The following is a 15,782-nucleotide window of genomic DNA, read 5'->3' as shown; positions in this document are numbered from 1 at the left end:
CCTCCTTTTTTTCTCAAACCGAACACAGTATTTATTCATTGCCCAGCCATTAAAACGATACCGTTTCTTATCTTCTCCCTCAAACCAAAAAAACACACTCGTCTCTCCCAAGACCTAGCCCTCTCTCTCCCTCTCTCTCCTCTCTCTCTCTCGCCATGGACGATCTTCCATTCCAAAAGATCACAATATCAGGCCCCACATTATCCGCCTTGATGCACCGCATCACCACTTCCCTCGGCGACGTGGACGGTCTCTTATTCGGCCACGTAACCCATCTCACCCCTTCTACCCTCACCGACGACAACACTCCCCAAAACCCCGATTCTAACGTAATCGCTACGATTACCTCCTTCTTCTGCCCTAATATCCCTCTCTCCTTCTACGACTCGCTCGGCCGAGTCGACTCAGTGACTCTCCACCGACTCGTCTCCCCAACAACTCATCAAAGCAATAGTAGCAGTAGCACCAGTAATTTTCTCGGCTGGTTTTCCGCGAGAAGGAAGTCCCCAATCCGCCCTTCGATGAGGGAATTCTGCGTTTCGCAATCTTTGAGCCGCCTTAAGACGGCGGCGAAGGGTGAGAAGGATTTGAATCCGTGCGTATTTTTGTTATTTACCACGCCAGTACAAGGCGAGTTGTTGTACCATACGCATGAGTATCGCGCGTATCAGTTTCGGGTTAATTCAAGGTGTTTTGACCCGAAATCGATTGGGATTGATAACATTGGGCCGGATTTTCGAGGAAACTACGGGTGTTTTAGCCCTAATTCGCCGTTTCCGGAGTTGAAGTGTGCATCGGCGATGAATGATGAGGTGGGGGAGGGTTTGAATAGGATGGATAGGGTTTTAAATGATCAAAAGGAGTTGGATATGGTTGCAGAAGGGTTTTGTGTTAAGGATTTAGGGAAGTTGATGGGATCGGAGACGCTGAATTCTACAATGAGTTTGGAGGATTTGTATGAGAAAATGTTGGGTAAGCTTGACAATTTGGCTAGGCAAGTTGAGAAGAGTAATGCTAAGGTGTTGGAGATGGTAAGCATTGGATAATTGTATTTGTGCATGCATTTTGTGATTAGCTTCTTAATAATGGTTTACAGTACTGATAGTTGTAGTTTGTCATGGCCAATCATCAATTAGAAGGCAGACAGATTTAAGTATTGAACTCTGCCTTGTGGATTAGGCATGTTTGTCCTGGATGGGTTTGAATGGCATTGATGTTTGCTTTGAACTTTTGGCAGGAAAATCATAATAGGAAACTGAGGTACAAAATTGCCAGGCCTGTACCAGAATAACTGCTTCAGTCCTGTTTTTAAGTTTTTTTCTTATTGTATCAGGTAATTTTGTTTCTTTTGCTGAGGTTTTTCTTTTCTTTGCTGCATTATAAAAAAAAAAATAAGTGTGGTATTTTGTTAGAAAATAGAGTTCTATGCAGAGCGGCTACAATCATAATAACTGCAACATGAATAAATGATGGGTTACAAGATTTATGAATTGAATCTTGTGCGTCACAGTGAGAAATTGGATAGAGAACTAGCATCAATTCATCCATTTCGCAATATGTTGAGAGTTTGTTGTGTGAGAATACTCGAGTTCTTATGCTCTCAAGTTCACTATAATTTACTGTTTGGTGAGAGTATGTGCTTTCACGGGGTCTATACAAGTTTTCCTGGTTTTTCAAGGAAGCTAGAGTTCATATATTGTGCTCATCTTTGCATAAAAGATTTGTGCACAACATTTTTCCCCCCCCCCCCCCCTCTTCACATTAACTCCTGAACTTCTCTTTAATGTAGTTTTTTACTTTTTGAGTCACATGTATGCTTAAAGATCAAAAGAATCCGATTAGGCTTATCCAAGTATTACTTCTTTATATGGTTTTAAGTTCAACTTGCCTGAAGAGGGACTAGACTCATGTGTAAGAATAAAAACACGGGTTCCCTATAGCTTCACAACATTTTATGAACAAATTGTTTCTCTCTTTAGCTTGATGTGTATGGTTTCCACTTATGACAAAGCTATTTATGGTTATTCAAGTTTATCCTATATTAGCTAGCTACTTAGCCAAGTCAATTCTCTCTGTGTTATGGTGTCATGATTTCCCTTCTTAAATTGTAACGCTTGATTTGAGATTCATCTCTAACAACTGTTCATGGTCCCTGTTATTTTTTATAGCAGTCTATAATAACCGTTTGAATCTAAGCCTCAGAAAACTTGTCTGAATGGTTCTCAGAAATCTCTTTATTCATTTGCAACTTTGCTCCTGGATACCCTATAATCTTGTCCGTGGCTCTGAGGCAGTATAGACTGTTGTGAAGGTGTAGTCATGATTCTAGTAGAACCTGTCTTTTGTGTTTGTGGCCGAGTAATCTTACATTTTAACAAATTATTAGAATTTGGTGCCATTGTTCTTTGTAAGCTGACTGAAAAGTGTGATCTTCCATTTGATATCGAAGTTTGAATTTTCTTAGCACTTGGCTGAAATGTTGGAAGCTGATCCGCTTTAGATTTCTCATTTTTCCTCCTGCCCTGTTGTTTTGGGGGAATCTTTGTGAACAGGAAGGTGCCCAATCACGTAGCCATTGTTTGGGAGATCTGTAATCAAGAAATTAGTATTGATTGCTACCGTTGTTGTATATTTGTGGCGGGAGTTCTAGATGCCTGATTATCATTGAACCGCGGATGATACCAGCAACTGCTTTGCGGTGGATTTTCAGAACGGCTCATTGCCCCCTTCTTTTTGAGTTTGTGTACACTGTACACTTTCATTGTATTAAAATCGTTGCTTTGTGCTATCTTGAATTTGCTTATACAAGGAGAACTGAGAACTTGATGTTGGTTTAGAAAAGAAATGAAATCAAATGGTTATGCTGCTTTGATCTCTGCTTATGGAAGTTTTCATCTGTGCTCAGGAGCTGACACCGTGCCTTTCATCCTGTAAATAGTAAATACTGGGTCAGATCTTAATTGGTCTTAAGACCAAACCAGAAACGGTCAGACCACCCAATCCGGATGGCAATTTGTACTCTCATGTTAGGTTTCTACTATATTCATTCAGTCAGTGTTTTCCCCCACAAGCACTATTGCATTTTGATCCTTTTTTCTATGTTATTGATTTTTTTCTAATTTAGCTCTTGTATGATATGTTTATGGGGTTTCGAGTTATCAAAAAAAAATATTTTAATATTGGATTGGTACTAAAAAAAATATCCTGGCATTGTTGTATGGTTAATTTTAAAATAAAAATAGTTAAAAAAAATAATTAAGAAAAACTAAGTTAATAAACTTTGTGAAGTTAATGACCCGGTTTGCGAGTTTCGTGAGGTAATTCTGGTTTACGGGTTTAGCAAGGTTTTTTTTTTAATTGAACTTATGTGATTGTTTATTATTTTAATCATATAGTTAAAAAAATAGTTTTGAAAAAAAAATGTTATTAAATTTTAGAAAGTTGTGTAATTTTGTTTTTTCAATTATTTTTTTCAATTTTATCCTTTGATATTGGACTAATTGAAAATCAAGTTTTATAATTTATTATGTTTTACTTTTTATGAGATTATCATAAGCTTAAAAAATATCTCAGTATTAGTTTGACACTTAATTTTGTGATTGTTTATTTTTTTTATCATATAGTTAAATAAAATTAGTTTTAAAAAAACAAGTTATTAATTCCAATGGAGTCTATTACCTAATTTGTGATTTGACGTGTTGACTCGGGTTATCTAATTCACAGGTTTAATAGGTTTACTTATCAAACCTGATATATTATTTTTAGTTTTTGGTTCTTTAATTTTTCTATTTTTTTTATTTCACTCTTATTTAATATTGGATTGGTTGAGAAATATAATTCATGGTTTATTTTTTAATATTTTCTATAGGGTTATCGTGACCTTAAATAAATGTTTTTTTAGAGTTGATATTCGAGTTTGAAAGCATCAAATGTTATCATAAAATTAGACAAAAATAATTTACAAAAACAACAAAGTTATTAAACTTATTGAAGAAAAGGTAATCAAGGTCGATCCAATCTTGCATTATCTCAATATAAAAATAAATTGTTGTCTTAAAGTTTTTTTAAAAAACTATATCATGTTTTTATCGGTCATCCAAATTGTCTTGTCTTTGAACTCATTAAATTGAATAATTTATTTTAGATCAGCTCCCACACAGTTTAATTAGAAACTCAAGTTAGGCAAGGAACCGAGTTAACAAGTTTCAAGATCAAAATGTTTGATTAGATTTAATAATTCTGCTAAAAAAATCTTCATACTCTCAACTCTTTTAAAAATTTAGAAAAACAATAATCTGACCGGAATACATGCAAATACACTAGTATTTACCTAAAGGGTAATAAAATTAGTTATTTTTACCATATGCATAATGAGGTATCTATATTTATTATCCAACATGAAATGACATGAAATATAGATACATGCAAAAATATGTATTTAATTCAAGTTGATATTTATTACATTCAAATTATATATATATAGTGGAGATTGTTATCTCACGTGTTTGATATTATGGTGCATGTGTTTTTTAAAAGTGATTTTTAATTAAAAATAATTTAAAATGATATTTTTTTTTATTTTTTATTACATAAAAAATATTTAAAAAGAATATTAATTTAATTGTTTTAAAATAAAAAAGATGCTGTAATGTAACATAAAAACAACGCGTAAAAAGGAAAGAAAGTAGAAGTTACACGGATCCTTGGCCTATGTCAAGACAAAGAAAAGTAGAAAAATTTTACGCTTCCTCTCCTTTACCTTTTTCTTTTTGATGCTCTAGTAAATAGCCGCAATTCGGCCCAAATTGATATTTTCTTGGATAGACCAGAAGAAAATATCAGACGCGATGTGTTGAGCTCCAAGAAAATGACATGAAGCAAGTAATGGGGTATTGCCACGTGTACTATGCAGTGGCCAAATGTAAGCCACGACAAAGTCTTACAGGGCCACGTCAACAAAGCATCATCTATCTTGGGGACTATAAAAGCAGAAGTGCAAGCATATCCATTCCCTCTTAAAGTCCTGAAATCTGAAAGAGTAATAGTAGACAATCGTTGCTTCGCATCGAAGATAAGTCCTCCCAGCAAAGTTTCTGGAATAGAAAAAACCACCACGATCATAGAGCAACAAAGCCCCACAAGAACACGAGCACCAACTTATATTCCTAAAACCCTAGATAAACCTCTTTAGACAAAAATAAAAGGAAGAAGGACACTTGAAGGAGTTAGAAGAAAGAAAAGGGAAGGTAAGGAGGGTATCAATCAAGTTACTTTTGGTGAGTTCTCTGTTTTTAGACTTCAGACAACTTAGGTTATTTTTATTAGCGGTTACTAACTTGTTATTATCGTAAGCAAAGACCGGATCCTCTTTGAGATTCTTACGAGAAACACATGGGGTTTTGTTCTCATAAACCTTTTCATTTTGTGGTTTTAGAACAAGCTTGAACGTCTTTAATGAGTATTGACATGGAAGATTCGTTGAGACAGAGTTCTGCGCTTGGGTTTAGCAGCAAGAACAAGAAGAAGTGGCAGAGAAGGCGGAATGGTTGTGAATCAGTAGAAGATACACTTGCAAAGTGGAAGAAAAACAACAAACTTCAGATAACCAAGGTTCCAGGCAAGGGGTCGAAGAAAGGTTGCATGAAAGGAAAAGGTGGCCCAGAGAATAAGAGCTGTAGATATAGAGGTGTTAGGCAGAGAACTTGGGGCAAGTGGGTTGCTGAAATTAGAGAGCCTGTCAAAAAAGGCAGCGTAACGAACAAACGAAGAATTAGACTCTGGCTGGGTACATTTTCTACTGCTATTGAAGCTGCTCGTGCTTATGATTATGCTGCAAGAGCCATGTATGGTCCTAATGCCATACTCAATTTCCCAGACTACTCTCATGAATCAGGGGATCAGTTGGGTAGCTTATCGTCTTCGATGACTGCAACTGAGTCTAAAACAACACTGGATAACTATGAGGATAATAAGGTTGAGAGATTGAAGATGGGTTATTGTGGGTCAAGAGAAGTAAATAAACAATCAGGCTCTTCTGGGATTTATGCTGTCAATGAATCGGAGGAGGAAGTTGAGAAATTTCAGGTGGCAGAGAGCAGTGGAAGGGAGTTGAAAGCTGAGGTATGGGATTTAACAAATGAATTGATGTCTTCTCATCATGTTGAAGCTGAAGCACCCGTATTGAGGGGAGAAATGGATGGAGACCTTGCAGAAATTGTGGAATCTTGGGGCTGTCATGGTATCGACGACAGATATGATTTCTTGCAGAATGAGACTGAAAATGTAGAATATAAATTAAAGAATGAGATTGCGGAATCCAGATTGAGCAACAGACTCCATGAATGCTTGTCTTCCGACCATGATATGAGAACTGATCGTAAATCTTTCTATGATGCTCAGATGCCATTAACGACGGGAGAAGAGTTTTCAGGCTTGACAGTTGGCAACTCTAACCACTTTGAGGCCAGGCATGATGAAATAGACCTGGGTTTATGCAATCCAGAAATTGATATCAAGCCTTTTATCCAAGGTATTCCCGACAGTTCTGCTTTAAAGGGAGAGAGGAATTATGGGTATGTTCACGGCGAGGTTCATGCTGCAAGCCAGTTACAGAGTGGAAGGCCACCTGAACTCTCCTGGCAGTTACAGAGTGGACGGCCACCTGAACTCTCCTGGCAGTTGCAGAGCCCAGGAACAAATCTACCAGGGAGCTTGAGCTACATTCAGGAGGCAGATTTAGGCGGGGGCTGTAATTTTGATCTGTCGAAGCAGGACATCAACTGGGGCTTAGTTGGAGAGCCAGAATTGCTCATCAACTGGGGCTTAGTTGGAGAGCCAGAATTGCTTGATCCCTGGTTCCCTGAATTACAATTCTAGTAATATTCGAGTATCAATAAAACAAGTTGCTTTGGTATCTAGCGGCGAGTACCATTGATGGTGCTAAAGCTAGCTGTAATTTTTGAACCTTGGCCTGATATATATGTCTCTCTTTTACTCTATCTGCGGTGGAAGGATCAGTAGCAATTCAATCTCTTTGAACTCCCGGCAGAGAATTTTAACAATCTTATACAAATATTTGCTGACTTTGTATGCATGTCATTTTCTATAGAATATGTAGTTCCTTTGAGAGGGGAACAATCTTGTACAATATACTGACAATCACTCTTCAGAGATACACTGAAAGGAGCATTTCTATAGCTCTTGCAAAATCTTGGCAAGTTTCTGTCTAGATTTGTCCTCCAATTACAGTTTTATATATATAAAGAAAAAAATTAGCTTTTCAGCTCCTAACTAGAATTCTCCATATACAATAATTTGTTCTAGCTCACTATTTCTAAAATCAGCCACTGTCGTGTAACTCGTGAGTTCAGTAATAATCAACCCTTTTAACAGCCACCTCCATCAACAAAGATGCAATCCATTTCAAGTTCCATGAAGACAGCATGATCTAGGGCACCGATGCGTGTTGCTCGATGGTTTTCAATATCTCGTCTTGAGTACTCCTGGCGCCATGTTGTAGGACCCTGTCCCTCGTATGGCATCACAAGCCTACACTGTTGAGCCATCTCACTCGCTTTCCTGTTGCGAATTCACCCAGACCATTTCCCACGGTCCCCTTTTTGTGCCCAGCCTAAAAGAGATTGAGATTTTAAGAAGACCAGGTGCAAGGTGGCAGGAAAAAGCACTTCGATATACACAAACAAGTGCAAGAAAGTATTTCGTAGAGACCTTAGCTATATATTCAAGCCCAAAAGAATGTTTACTCTTCATGAAGTCATGATTTGGACCCATGAATGAAGCATAAACATTTTGATAGTAGGATGCAATTCAGGAGTTCTAACAGGTAGTTAGACTGGAATCGCAGATACATACAAGTTTGATATGACATGAGTGGGTGGAGCTAGGATATATTGTGACCAGAAAATCTCACATACCCGTTTGACTCATTCTAACCAAATATGGTTTTTCATTACATTAAAAGTAAATTTTAAAAAAAAAAACTTGTGATGCAATTGACTGATGATCTAACTTCAAAATAGAATTTATTGACACCTATATGATTACGTGAAATGGTTGCGGAATGGTTAGAAGAAAATTTACCTACATGATTAAGTGAAATGGTTGCGGAATGGTTTAGAAGAAAAGTTTCTCAAGTATGAGAATTATTACCTCCAAACTCCAGCCACTACACGCAAGGTCATGAAGAGAAATAAACCTGCCCAGACTCCAGTGAGACCAAATACAGGAGCAGCCACAAGTACGAAGACAGAAGAAATCAGAGAAACCAGCACCTACAATCACAAATGGGGAGCTGAGAAGGAAAAGGGCACATCATATAATACACTTATTACAAAAGAAACAAGAACAAACCATAGAGTAGGCAGCAAAGCCAAAGTCTGAAACCCCATAATATAGCCCATCAAGAACAAATGCAAGAGCATTCATCGGCTGAGACCCAGCAACAAACTGCAAAAAAGCAAGCAGTGTTAATGTTTAGGTGAAGTTAGGCAAAACAATTGGATTGTCCAAGTTTCATAAGTAGGATCCAAACTCTGGCTTCATAGGAATTGAGAAGCTACAAATAGAATCCTTAAATTCAACCATATGTGAAAAGGTTTTTTCAAGATGCCAGACGTGATGCTAGGACAAAACCACATAGGTTAAGGCATAAACCTCAACTGCAACCTTGAGGGTTCTAGTGACCAGCACCATAAGGCGCAAGTATTTTGAAACTGGACACCTTTCTATTCTTGACTTCTCAGCATTGCAATTGACCAAAAATCAAAACTAAAAATTATGTAGCTACAAGGCAACAAAGACCTATTACTAAGTTCTTTTTTTTAAGGCTTATCTGTTTGCTTTTATGATTCATTGTCGATTACATTAGTTTTTTCTATCAATATATTTATTAAGAACATATAAATGACCTCCAACAAGAAAAAAATTAGCAGAAAAGAAATCCTCACCCAAATGCCAGACCAGACAACTCCCAGAACTTCTGGATCTGTACTAAACAAACTGGAAAAAGCTCCAAACCCAAGGGATAATATCACACCCAAAGCAATTCCAGTTACCAAACCAATCTGCTCTTCAATCAAGTGATAGCATAATGGAATTCAATTGGTTAATTTTTCTAATGTCAAAAACCATGAAGCCAACCAACAGTGAATACAGCAAAATAGCTAGAAGTATCAGCAACCTGCAGAACTCTATAAATCACTAGTCGTGCTTGTTCATAATTCCCTTGGGAGTAACCACTGGCCAGAAGAGCCTGTAAGAGAAACAGAACAGTAATGATGGAACTGAAATGATCAGCACTTCTCAGCAACCCTATCTATGACGGTAAGTTTCAGAATCAAAAGATCAAAAATGGAAGCTGCAAAATTTTCCAAATACCTACTTCTATGTATAGAAGCCTCCCTTCTAAGACTATTAGAAACACGGTTTTAACAACAACTTCTACCTAATTTAAGATCAAACAATGACTACAGTTGTTCTGTCTTGACCTTTGCACTTTGGCTCTAGTTCCAAACTTTTTGTGACAATATTCATTTTGTTTTCTTTATTTAAGCCAACATACCAAGATTACTCAAGCAGTGGAAGCTAGTAACATTTTGTTTCTTCTTTTTGGAACATGTCAAAGGAGTAATCAAGACAACAAGCACAGGAGTTGCGACAGATAGGCAGAAGAGTGATGATTACAGAAACAATGATGGCATGCATGTTCCACTTTTCAACTACAGGGAATTCCAGTGTGCACAATTGAGTCAAATGGTTTCAATGAAGGAGAACAATCACTGGCTTCAAGGATCATCCAACAAGGTTACCACTCAGGATACAGCTCTTCTAAGCAAATGCCATCAAATTAAATCACATATTTATATATTTGAGATGAAAAAAAAAACATTTCAAACAGAAAGATCAAATTCCCCCCACAGATTTAGCTTCATTTAGCCACAACTTACATATGAACATCAAAATGTCAGGCTACGAAAATAGCTGTCAGGTCAAACTGTCCAGCATTCCAATGCAATTTCACATACATCTGTGAAGTACACTTTACATCTGTGAAAACTGTAAACTATGTACCTGGCCATTGAGGGTTACTGTAGCTTCATTTATCTAAAAATGAAGCTACAGCTTATGTATGAACATCAAAATGCCAGACTCAGAACTATTGATCAAACAGCTCTAGCCTAGTCACTATTCAGTATTTTAATGCAATTTCACATCAGCACGTGTAAAATACACTTTACAGACTAAACTGCACACTCTTTACCTGGCCAGCGATGGCTAAAGCATCATTAAGCAAAGATACAGCTAACCAGACTTGCATGCAAATTTGATGACCTGCCATTTGTATGGGGCCTTCCCTAGCTGCCATGGATGTTGCTAATGTCATTGTTAACAGCACTGCAATGGTCCTGCCAATAAGAAGACCACCTGCAAGTTTCATAAAACTTGTCACATGGTTAATTAAAAAACTTCAGTAGTTGCAGCATTCTATGATTGACAGAGCATTATAATTTGTCTACTCCTTTTTGCGTCCCTTGTTCTATTGGACTGAATTCATCAGTCATAAAGGATATCACTTTGGTTAAGATGCTTGAAAGTGAAACATAAAATTTCAACTGAGCTCAGGAAATTAGCTAGCCGACAGCCAAGGTGAAGGGATCCCACTGAACATTGCATTCACATGCAATGCTGGCAGGAAGCATAAGTAGTAATCATAGGTGTTGAAAGTACATGATAAGAACTTCTTTTCTTAGACACATTAGTCATGCCCCCCTGGCCTCCCCCATTCATCTGGCAAACAATCTTCTCAACAGGATACGTGTAACAAATTTGTTGCCACCTAACCCAGAAATATTTTAATCAATTACTGATGACACATCTACAACATGCCCATAACAGGCTTAAAAACTTTTACGTGTGAACTGTGTAACAAGCAGAAAAATAAATGAGTTGTTCTCTCATTCATGATACTTGTAGTGGGTGTTATAGTTTACAGTGGACTTTGATCTTTTAAGTGAACAGAAATGAAATCCACAGAAAAAATGTTCAATATGAAATACTTATGTGCATATGTTGTCACCCTTGGGTAACTAAGGTAGCCAAAAGTGGGTTTAGTATGCCCCACCAAAAAGGCTGGTGATTTGGTTGCATGGAAAACTGTATTTCTCTATGATAGAATTTTCTTAATGACATCAAATTGAAATGAAAATAGATGTAATGGAGCTGGTAAGAAACATACCAGAATTCAGATAGCGGACAACTTCCCTTGCATCAATGTTTGGAGAGATTAGCTGCACCTTGTCATTCAACTCCCAGAGAAGGATGAAAGCGATGAGATATCTGTAGAAAAAGGGACAAAGGTAAATTTATAGGAGAGAACAGTTAATCAGTTCCATTAAAAAAAAAAACCACAATAATATCATGTGCAAAGGACACTGATATTATATAGTTTACCACATTATTAACATACTCAGAAATCACTGTAGCAACTGCAGCACCACCAACACCGAAACCAAATACAACAATGAATATTGCATCCAATATTGCATTCAGTAAGTTGCCGGCACCTGATAGTCAAAATACAAATTTATCACAAGTGTGGTTCGCAACAAAATCATGCAACAGAAGAAGTAGCCTGAAATGCTAGACATATTTTCAGAGCATATGGGACCATGTTGCTGATATTGGTGGTGAATATGAGGCCATCTTTTGCTTACATCATCAACCAAACATGTAAATGCATAAATGTTTATTGCAAATACATTTTACTGACTTGTTGCAATTTCCTTGCTAACTAATAAAGGTGTACCAACTACTATATTCAACTATTGACTTAAAACATCCTCTTCACCTGGTGTACTTAATAAAGGAAAATCCATCTATATACTTTCTGTCCCTGTGAACTCTAATGGATTGCAAGGAAAGGAAGAGGAAAACAGTGCTGCAATACTTGCCAATGGCATATAAGGGTGTCTTTGTATCCATAAATCCTCGAAATGTGCCTTGTGCTGCAAGTGCAATTACAATGGGTGGAGCACCAAAGGCCCTCAAGGTAAGAAACTGCTCAGCTGGCACTCGCATTGGTGAATCCTGTGACATGAAAAAAAATCTCAAAAGACTTTTTGAACCATAATCCTGTGTCAATATTATAATATTTAAAATTCATTTTACAGTAATGTACCCTCAAATTTACAGTATATCCAAGTAACTTGACAGATTACTTGATGAAGATCATCAGTACAAGCTTGCCATATTAACATTCTAACAGGCAATCATTAAGAGCCAAAATGCAAGATAGAAGCCAATATCAGAGGATTGGATTCCTCTTAAATTAGGGGCAACGATACATCATGTTAGGTGAATCCGAACCATTGATTTGAATTTCAATAGTTTAGATTTCCTTATAGAAAAAAAAAAATTAACTACCAATTTTCTTTAAGAAAAAATCCTAACCGCCCACTAGTTGGATGATATGAAATCCTAGCCATCGAAATTCAAAACAATGATCCGGATATTCCTAACATGTAGATCATGTTACACCTAACTTGAAAGGAGTCCAATCCATTATGTCAAACAAAATTCATATGTAATGTACAATTAGAAGGTCAGCAAATCAACCCAAATTGTCAAAATCTCACAAACAAAAAAATTAATAAGTATTAGACTCCAGTTTTACCATGGATATAACTATATCAAAGCAACATAATTAAAATGACTTGAATTTCAATTTATCATGGTGATCAAATGCAGCATTGACATTTAGACGACTTTCTCATCGCGGTCATATGCAGCATTGACATTTAGGTGACTGATCACTGACATTACCAATCCCAAAAAAACATAAATTCTCTATCCAAGAGAGCAACTGATGCAAGAAATCTAAATTAATTTCACAACTAAAAATGTTAAGAGAAAATAAAAAATTCATAACTAAACTTGACGTACAACAGGTATACCCATGATATTCATCAAGAATCCCGAGCCAACTGAGAGAGCCACCGTTTCTGCAACACCAACAGCAGCAGCAAGCGCTAAAGAAGTCGAAACTGAAGGAAGAACTCGCTTCCCTTCCTGATCCTTCACCGAATCTAAACATCAAAAAATAAAATTAAAATTAAAAAAATCTCAAATAAAATAAATAAGTAAATAAATAAAAGCTAATTAAATTACCATCGTTACTTTTGCTAATCAATGCTTGCTCTTCGGCGACAAAGGAAGTAGTAATATTAAGCAAAGGAACATTAAACAACTTGGAAACCAAATTAAATATCGAAATTGACACTCCAACCGCTGCCAATTCAACCGATCCTACAATTATTTAACAAATCTAATCAACAAAATTAAATTCTTAACTAATTAAAACTAATTAAAAATGAGAAACAAAATATGTATAAATACCGATATGACCAACATAAGCAGTATCAACAAGTGAGGCAATAGGATCAGCAGCAAGGGCCAAAGCAGCCGGCAATGCAATTGATAAAATCTCCACTCCAACCTCGTCAATTTTAACTCCATCTCTACACAATTATAAGCCAAAAAAAGTAATTAATCGCTGTAAAGATTATAATTAAAATCTAATCAACAAATTTAACCGTTTCTACTTGTTACCAGTAGTTAATGCACCTGAGACGAGTAAACAGAATAGCAACCGAATCGGTTAGAGATGACGTGGAAGTTGAAGAAGGTTTGCTGTCAACGGAAGTCGGTTTTAGTTTCGGTTCGTTAGGGGTATTGTTATCAAGCGACGTCGTTTTCGTCGTCTTCGTGGTGGTGGTGTTGGTGTTGGTGGTTGCGCTGTTGTTTTGAGGAGGTGATGATCTAGGGACGGTGGTTTTTAAAGGAGCGGATAAATTTTCGTTTCTTTTTTGAGAAATAAAGGAAGGATTTGTGTGGAAATTGTGTATGCTTAGAAGCTTGAGTGAGAGAGCTACTGTGGCCATTTTGTTTGATTTTTTTTTTTTTCTCTCTCTCTCTGTTTGCGTGTTTTGAATTTTGGTTGGAAAGGAAAGTAAAAATCTAGAAGAAGAGAGGCTGGAAGCCAGAAGTTTGTTTATGGCTTCCATTAACAGATAGATTGCGCGCCTCTTGAAAAGGAATAAAAAAAATATCTTCGTTTAGTGAATTACATGGGCCTAATGGGCTCTTCGGTGTATTACATGGGCCGCATAATTCGCGTCTTCGAAATTGAGCGGCCCAATGTAGAATTTCAAGACTCCATAATCTCGTTTGGGCCTCCCAGTTCAAATTGCTACTACGCAATATAAGCAGGAGTTTTTACTTTTGATCGATGATAAAATTATCCTTAAGTTATATTATAAGTAAATCGAGACTTATTTTTTTTAATGATATAAAAAATGTGATGTTTTTAAGGAATAAATGCACTAGGTGTAGAAATTCAAAATATAATTGTTAAATTTAGTTTAATTTGATGGGTTAATCCAAAACTTAACTCAGACTAAGATTTTAGTTGACTTCGATGAGATATTAACATGATAAAACTTAATTAAGTTAACAATATTTTTAGTATCCGGATTAATATAATCAAATCTAGTTTAACTGGTCAGATAAACAACAATATTTTTTTAAAAAATAAAAAAATAATATTATTTTAATAAAAATAATTGATTCGGGTTGTTTGGAAGATTCATGAGTTGATCCGTTACTCAAACCTCTTTTTAAGTCGGTATTCAAATCATCTCTCATAATTATACTTCAAAGTTAAAACTTAAATGGAGAAAATAAATCTTTTTAACCACCAAAGTTTACCAAATAATTTTTCTATAACACTGAATGTTTGAGAGTGTGGTTATAGTTGATTTTCAAAATGTTTTTCACTCAGAAATATATCGAAATAATATTTTTTTTATTTTTTCAAAATAATTTTTGATATTAGCATATTAAAATGATTTGAAAATACCAAAAAATATTAATTTAAAATAAAAAAAATAAAATAAAATATTTTTAAAACGCAAAAAAAAAACAGGGTTATTGAGTAGAATTGTCTGGGAATCGTTTTTTCTACGACAATAGTGAGATTTTTATTCATTCATTCATTTATCTAAACGTATAGTGTAACAATAAGGTTACTTCTGTCAATTAAATCAAGAAAAATAATTGTCATTTATGATAAGTAGACTGATGGTACGTGGATTAAACATAATGATTTAGGTAATGTGCACAATATTAGCTGTAAAACAAATTCCTTAGTATTTGTTTGTTTTATTTACGATTAAGATTCCATTTATTTCTATGTTGTACTATAGTGTGATATGTGTTTTATCTTAATTATAAATTTAAAAATATTTAGTGAACTAACATATATCAAAAACTCTTTTAAATTTTGATTAAAAAAATTACAGTTTATATTTTTTTTAACTTATTTTTTGAAATTACAACCACAAAATTTACTATTACCCATGTTTTTTTTAGAGAAAAAAAATTTGAGAGATGATGATATCTCAAAACTCAAATAATCTCTCTTTATAGTAGGAAGAAAGATTTTCTGTTAATTAATTAATTAATTAATTAATTAATATTATTATTATTATTATCCAAAAAGGCTTGTGAGATGTCTTATTGGGTTGAGCGTATTACAGCTTCAGCTGTTTGGACTTTAGCTTTTAGGCTCATCCTATGGGCTCCAGATCTATCAAATCTTGACACCTTTCTCTTTGTATTGGAGCTTTATTCCTTACTATATTAGCTGTAAAACCCGACATGAAATAAGAAGGTCTAGGACATGGATAAAGAGGACAGATTTTATT

General features: G+C 35.6%; 3 protein-coding genes across 6 annotated transcripts; 2 read left to right on the top strand and 1 right to left on the bottom strand.

Moving 5' to 3' along the window:
* Positions 1-44: 44 nt before the first annotated feature.
* LOC7488721 (uncharacterized) lies at positions 45-2,870 on the top strand. Of its 2 annotated transcripts, none has more exons than XM_024588065.2 (3): positions 45-1,031; positions 1,238-1,333; positions 2,501-2,870. In XM_024588065.2, the coding sequence occupies exons 1-2, from the start codon at positions 156-158 to the stop codon at positions 1,289-1,291; spliced, it is 930 nt and encodes a 309-aa protein (XP_024443833.1). In that variant the 5' UTR covers positions 45-155; the 3' UTR covers positions 1,292-1,333; positions 2,501-2,870. The 2 variants fall into 2 exon arrangements, with proteins under 2 accessions (XP_024443833.1, XP_002323616.1); XM_002323580.4 differs by having other exon boundaries at positions 46-1,031; positions 2,553-2,870.
* A 2,148-nt stretch (positions 2,871-5,018) lies between these two features.
* On the top strand, positions 5,019-6,998 carry LOC7460401 (dehydration-responsive element-binding protein 2B). Of its 2 annotated transcripts, none has more exons than XM_024587723.2 (2): positions 5,019-5,246; positions 5,435-6,998. In XM_024587723.2, exon 2 carries the CDS (start codon positions 5,455-5,457, stop codon positions 6,874-6,876), a length of 1,422 nt encoding a protein of 473 aa, XP_024443491.1. In that variant the 5' UTR covers positions 5,019-5,246; positions 5,435-5,454; the 3' UTR covers positions 6,877-6,998. The 2 variants fall into 2 exon arrangements, with proteins under 2 accessions (XP_024443491.1, XP_002323615.3); XM_002323579.4 differs by having other exon boundaries at positions 5,019-5,276.
* A 174-nt stretch (positions 6,999-7,172) lies between these two features.
* LOC7488720 (protein DETOXIFICATION 44, chloroplastic) lies at positions 7,173-14,085 on the bottom strand. Of its 2 annotated transcripts, none has more exons than XM_024587721.2 (13): positions 13,642-14,085; positions 13,414-13,535; positions 13,186-13,323; positions 12,961-13,103; positions 11,970-12,105; positions 11,486-11,582; positions 11,255-11,355; positions 10,280-10,443; positions 9,200-9,271; positions 8,967-9,083; positions 8,371-8,466; positions 8,170-8,291; positions 7,173-7,630 (listed from the first exon to the last, which is right to left on the bottom strand). In XM_024587721.2, exons 1-13 carry the CDS (start codon positions 14,079-14,081, stop codon positions 7,567-7,569), a joined length of 1,812 nt encoding a protein of 603 aa, XP_024443489.1. In that variant the 5' UTR covers positions 14,082-14,085; the 3' UTR covers positions 7,173-7,566. The 2 variants fall into 2 exon arrangements, with proteins under 2 accessions (XP_024443489.1, XP_024443490.1); XM_024587722.2 differs by having other exon boundaries at positions 13,195-13,323.
* Positions 14,086-15,782: the final 1,697 nt, after the last annotated feature.

Source organism: Populus trichocarpa, chromosome 16, assembly GCF_000002775.5.
Source record: "Populus trichocarpa isolate Nisqually-1 chromosome 16, P.trichocarpa_v4.1, whole genome shotgun sequence".
Lineage (NCBI taxonomy): Eukaryota > Viridiplantae > Streptophyta > Magnoliopsida > Malpighiales > Salicaceae > Populus > Populus trichocarpa.
Note: the sequence above shows the minus strand (reverse complement) of the source record. Positions and strands in the feature narration are given on the sequence as shown.

Coding starts and splice junctions, on each gene's coding strand:
- LOC7488721 (XM_024588065.2), top strand. CDS start 156: ATGGACGATCTTCCATTCCAAAAGATCACAATATCAGGCCCCACATTA. Junction 1,032..1,237: donor ATGCTAAGGTGTTGGAGATG/GTAAGCATTGGA, acceptor AACTTTTGGCAG/GAAAATCATAATAGGAAACT.
- LOC7488720 (XM_024587721.2), bottom strand. CDS start 14,081: ATGGAAGCCATAAACAAACTTCTGGCTTCCAGCCTCTCTTCTTCTAGA. Junction 11,583..11,969: donor GACACCCTTATATGCCATTG/GCAAGTATTGCA, acceptor TTTGACTATCAG/GTGCCGGCAACTTACTGAAT. Junction 7,631..8,169: donor GTAGTGGCTGGAGTTTGGAG/GTAATAATTCTC, acceptor AATCTCTTTTAG/GCTGGGCACAAAAAGGGGAC.
- LOC7460401 (XM_024587723.2), top strand. CDS start 5,455: ATGAGTATTGACATGGAAGATTCGTTGAGACAGAGTTCTGCGCTTGGG.